Source organism: Haliotis rufescens, unplaced genomic scaffold (genome assembly GCF_023055435.1).
Source record: "Haliotis rufescens isolate VD_foot unplaced genomic scaffold, xgHalRufe1.0.p SCAF_52, whole genome shotgun sequence".
In the NCBI taxonomy this organism is placed as follows: domain Eukaryota; kingdom Metazoa; phylum Mollusca; class Gastropoda; order Lepetellida; family Haliotidae; genus Haliotis; species Haliotis rufescens.
This window is the reverse complement of record NW_025964246.1, coordinates 1,182,787-1,188,786: the sequence shown is the minus strand read 5'-3', so window position 1 is coordinate 1,188,786 and position 6,000 is coordinate 1,182,787. Positions and strand designations below refer to the sequence as shown.

Genomic DNA, 6,000 nt, shown 5'->3' with positions numbered 1-6,000 from the left:
TCCGGGTAAGAATATACGATTCCGCCAACCCATGTTTGTCGTAAGAGGCGACTAAAGTGATCGGGTGGTCAGATGGAGTAACTTGGTTGGTCGCTGTCATCGTATCCCAATTGCGTAGATCCATGCTCATGATGTCAATCACTGGAGTGTCTCGTCCAGACTCGATCATATACAAACCGCCGTCTTATAGCTGGAATATTGCTAAGTGCGGCGTTAAACAAACAACAAATTAACAAACATGTGAATGAACACTGACATGAATAAACGTCGAAGGGAAACAGTTTTACAAACTTTATTGTGAAGAACTTTTTTACATGAAGCAATACAAAGAGAACGCCAGTGTAAGTAATGAGAATATTCTGTTTGTACAACACAGATCTATAGTAGTGTGTGGGTACCTGTCACGGATACCGTGACAACCTGTCACGGGTACCCGTGACTGCACGTCACACAGCTTCACACAGCAGTAACAAGCATGGACGGTTTCAGAGTAACTCGTTTATCACCAGTAGATTATAATAAAAACAACTGTAAATATTTCTCAACAATACATTTAACTGGATGCTAAATTCTAAAATCGTTCAAACAATCCAAAACAGGCACAGTGGCGTTACGACGACATCAGTCAAGCTTGGTTGAGATGTCGGGACATATACACACTGACCGTACACCACATCAGTATGTTAACAAAGAATAGGCACATTCTGTATGTCGTACATATTTCATATATACACTATCTTAGATTCAACATATCTCTTATCATACCACCAGATCTGATCTTGATAAAATACTGTGTATCCCGCCTTGGAGGGGAATAAAGTCATAGGCTGATTAAATCTCTTACACCCCGCCACGAGCAAGTCAGGCTGCACGTGGATTTCTGAGAGGCTGAATAAATCCCTCATATCCTGTTTCAAAGTAAAAAGCTAGCCTCAGCTCAAGTTGTTTTCTACAGTGGCCCATAAGGGCAAGGGGTCTGTTTTTCAATATTTTGATATTTCACTACTTTTATCGTAACCTTTTGCAAATTAACACAATTTGTTATACAAATATGTGATAAATCATGTATAAAAACAACCGAAAACATGGAAAATGTACTTTCAAGTAGCTATTGAATCGCAGGAAAAGTGAAGCGAAAATGTCAAAAACTAAAATGAAAATGTCAAAAACAAAAAACGAACATTTTCGCTTCACTTTTCAGCGATTCAAGATCTTCTTTATAAATGATTTATCACATATTTATATGACAAATCGTGTTAATTTGCAAAAGGTTACGATAACAGTAAGTGAAATATCAAAATATTAAAAAACAGACTCCATGTCCCTTATGGGCCACCGTAGTTTTCTATCATTTTTGAATGTGTTTGAATTCTTTTATAATGTCATGTTAAAACATGTCGATAAGATAAATTCGTTGTAGCAGGATCATTCGAGGTACATGAGGTTTTATGCGTCCCTTGTTAGGTTTTATTCCACTCGCATAAAACGCATAAAACCACATGTACCTCGAGTGATGCTGCTACAACTAATAACGTCCTTGTTAGAAGGGAAATTAGCCTTCAATTGTCAAGTCAATAGTATGGGAGTCGGTGGTATATGTAGGCAGGACAGCCCTATAACAAAGGAGAAATGTGTGTTTGTGTGTGTGTAAAAATGTTTGTGTACGTGTGTGAGACAAGAACGTTTTAAAAAAAATAATCCGATTTTTGTGTTTGTCTGTTTGTTATTTAACGCCGCACTCATCAATATTCCAGCTATATGACGGCGGTCTGTAAGTAATCGAGTCTGGACCAGACAATCCAGTGATTGACATCATGAACATCGATTTTTGTGAGTTGTATTGATCTGTGTATCAATACATGTGTTATGTATGAATGGGTGGCGTAATTTAAATGTGAATTATAACTAGAGGTGTCTGTTTAATCAGTCTCATGTTAAAACACCTCGTGTATGACAAGTGTTATAGATAGAAAACATTGAAAACACAAAACAATCAACAAGTTAAAACAATCGATATCAATAATTACAAGCATGGTTTCGAGTGTATCACGACGACACTGGTACACAGATGTTGGGATTGTTTCGTAGACTATGTTTCAATTTCAAAATCGTTACCGTTCCAATCTTTAAAAAAGTGTTTGGCCGATCATATATTTTACATCAAAATAGACCAAAAATCTGTTTATATCACTAATCTCCATGAACCACGTTACTACATCTGCACCACAAAACTCACAAAATCAATACAAAGGAAATGTGAACTCATCTTCGATTATCAAGGGTACTATATTTCAACTCTATTACGATACATACCCTTAACAAATTAGCTACCATAGCTTCTTTTGAAAAATGACGTCACATTTCTCTCTCCACTATCAGCAACCTTCCACAGATTTTCTCAGACACGTGATAGCACTATACCCCTTTCATTGGACGGCTATTCTTAGCATCGTGTCATTTGAATCGGGCTGAAAACGAAGCCATGGTATTAGCGATGGGTCAAGGATATCTGTCACGGAGATAGCCGAAGAGATAGCACTGGAAAGCCGAAGATGAGCGTAGCGGGACGTTTCTCAGTAATTGCTGCCGAGTGGGCCGTTAAATAAAAGTGTTTACTATGTAAAAGGCTAAATGTGTCGCCAAAGCGTTAACATAGAAATGAACAACAGTTACACTTTCTGACAAAAAACTGTTCTACACTGTAAAAATACATCGCCTGGGCTTGTATATGTACAACTGCACATCTGATGGTCTATACGTACAGTTGGCAAAGTTTCCAAACATATGTGACATCTTGATACCCATTCGTCACCACTCGCCCCTTTCCGTAACCTTTTCCGGAAAGACACGAGTGGTTACGAATGCTTGACACTGTGTGCCATTATAGTGTTGTAGATTATGCAATCCAATTTCTTTCAATTTCAACATACATATTTACTGAATCTAATGCATGCAAATAAATAAAAAAGACTATCAAAAGGTCATGTGATACTTGTTTTCAAGCAGTACAAAAAGGCACGTGCAGCAATGTACCTATGTATGCTGAATGAAGGTATTAATGCAACAGGATTACCCATAGTTCTTTCGTTGTATTGTTTATGTCAAAGTTAACAGGTGCGTGGCTAGAAAAAAAAGGTGTTGGACCAATTAAAACATATAAAAATTTGATATAAACCATAACACCACTCAACGCTGGGGACAATATGCTCGTCGGATCCTTCAATTCCAACACGTGACATTCGCCAGGCTGTTCAAATATTAAATCATGTCATGTTTTATTCTTTAAAATGCGCCAAATATCATTTCTTGCCCATAGTGGGTTAATAATTTATTTGTTCGGGGCTCACATAGAAAAATTTCATCCATAAATATGTCTAAGCTATATCAGCAGTATTGATAAGTGTTACATTCTCCCATAAGACAACATCACATGAAAACATAGAAAATATTCAAAATAAACGACGCCAGCTTCTCCCCTTTCGTTTCATTTTGCAAAATATCACAAGTGACCCTGTGAGCACCTCACTTCATCTTTTAATTCAAAACTTTTCAATTAATTTTGTTTACTGAACGTATGTCCCCGGTACACTCTTGGGTGCAGTAGAGCCTCGTTCATCCGTATCATTCGATCATGGTGGTCTGGATAAACGTGTCTCCGGGCTGGAGGAACGTCATGTTTGAGAACGATGTAGTTATCCATCTATCGAATGAACTAAGCTGTTTCCAAAGAATCGGGGTCTGGATAAACGAGGCTCTAAACTGCGATCATGACATTTTAACGATGTGGCGTTATATACCACATTCGGGTTACAAGATGCCCAGATCTGCCCCTAATCATGGCGAATCAACAAAGTGGACTATCTTACCGTTTTAAGATCAGGCCATCCAAATTTTTAAACGCAAAAAATATTATCGCATCAGTTGTTAGGGCTTTAGATTGCGTATCTTAAGGATTTTAGAATCCCTTCTGAATTAGAGAGAAATTTGTTTGGTCTTGTCGTCATAAAACGTAAATCGGATCCTAGGTTGACACATTCGTCACCAGTGCTCTAAATATGGTCACGGTGCCATGGAAACCATCGCGTCAGTGCCTTTGTCGTTGTCGGGAGACATTGTGCCGCTGAATAACTTTATAAGAAAGATAGGTAACACTTAAAATTTAAAATAACAAAAACAGGAGACGGATGTGTGTCGATGCGGAAAGGCCCCGGGATGCCGAGCTCAGTAATCGTCTGTGCTAGGGACGTATTGTCCATCAATTTTCATCGTAAATACGATGCCTTCCTTGGCGTGGCTTGACGTCTTCACCTGTGCAACGTGGTCGTTGAGCGTGAATGTGATGACGGCCCCTTCGTCATGGAACTCGTGCTGAAAAATAACGGAAAACAGTTCATATAACGGTAACCTTTGACATTACAAAGTTGACATTACAAAGTCGGTAGACCCGTGAAGATCCGGGGTAGAATAGGTCTTCAGCAACCCATGCTTGCCGTAAAAGGCGACTATACTTGTCGTAAAAGGCGACTAACGGGATCGGGTGGTCAGGCTCGTTGACTTGGTTGATGCATGTCATCGATCCCAATTGTGTGGATGTAAATCACTGGATTGTCTGGTCCAGACTCGATTATATACAGACCGCCGTCAAATAGCTGGAATATTGCTGGGTGCGGCGTTAAACAACAAACAAACAAATACAAAGTCGGTAACTGCAAAATCCCAAATAAACTGCCGCTCAAAAGAAAGTATACACACAATGAAAATGAAATATATAAAATAATATGAAACAAACAAGAATTTTTTATTTGAGGCGATGTTTTTGATACGGGTATCATAGTTGTGTTTTGGATCATAAGTTTGCAGTGTTTCGGCGACTGTTTTTAGCCCTGTAACGTTTTGATAACGTTTGTAATGTTTTGGTCAAATCCAATTTTCAAGCCTATTCTTTCTTTCGTCCGGCAGTTTATTATGATGGGACTAAATAACTCATTTGTAATCCTGGGTATTTTGGGAGGGAAGGAAACACGCATTTTACGTCTTTCAGGTCTGTCACGGTGTTGCTGACAGCGGTTCCTGGCACGACCAAGGGACGCGACTATGCAAACTAACTATACCTATTGTTGGGAGAAAGCAGATGCCCTACCCAAACACCCCTATACCCTTCGATAATCACTCCCCAAAAATTAAACGGGTGAGTGAATACACGGTTTACGCTGAGCCATGGAGAGACCACTTTTGCATAGTTATTCAAACCAGGCACAGAGAAGCTCTAACACTTCGTCCTTTGATGCCAGTGAGGAAAAAAATCGATATTTTCTATTAACGGGAAAACCATTTTCTGTTTCTAATCATGCTTCGGACTGTTAAATAAACAATTGATTGGCACAAAAAACTTACATTGTTGAAAGGTGCTTCTGAAAATATTATTCAGACTCACTCAGTTCTAATTTAAAAAATATATCTGGTTTTGCAGCTATAGCTGAAAAAATGTAATCTTGATACAAATACCCAGCCATTCCCCCCCCCCCCCCCCCCCCCCCCCCCCACACACACACACACACACACACCGAATATTGTCGATACCAGGCCGCCTTCAATATAATATTTTTTTATTTTTTTTATTTTTTTTTATAAATATGTGTAATCATACCTGTCTGGTTCGGACAAACCGGGGACCTCAGTCTGTTTGTTTTTTGTTTAACACCGCACTCAGCAATATTCCAGCTATTTGACGGTGGTCTGTATATAATCGAGTCTGGACAAGACAATCCAGTGATTGACATCATGAGAATCAATCCATGCAATTGGGATACGATGACATGCATCAACCAAGTCAGCGAGCCTGACCACCCGATCCCGTTAGTCGCCTCTTACAACAAGCATAGTCGCCTTTTACGGCAAGCATCGGTTGCTGAAGACCTATTCAACCCGGATCTTCACGGGTCCCATCACATAGATTGACCATTTTGTAATACGCCGTTATAACACAATAAATAAGTGTAT

At 39.2% G+C, this 6,000-nt stretch overlaps 1 protein-coding gene across 1 annotated transcript in view; it reads right to left on the bottom strand.

Annotated features, from left to right (window-relative positions):
* Positions 1-2,100: 2,100 nt before the first annotated feature.
* LOC125374134 (fas apoptotic inhibitory molecule 1-like) overlaps positions 2,101-6,000 on the bottom strand; it is a 74,534-nt gene continuing 70,634 nt past the window's right edge. Inside the window, exon 5 of the mRNA XM_048384928.1 lies at positions 2,101-4,368. Coding sequence (XP_048240885.1) covers positions 4,222-4,368 — 147 coding nt within the window. The 3' untranslated portion in view covers positions 2,101-4,221. The remainder of the gene's footprint in view (positions 4,369-6,000) is intronic.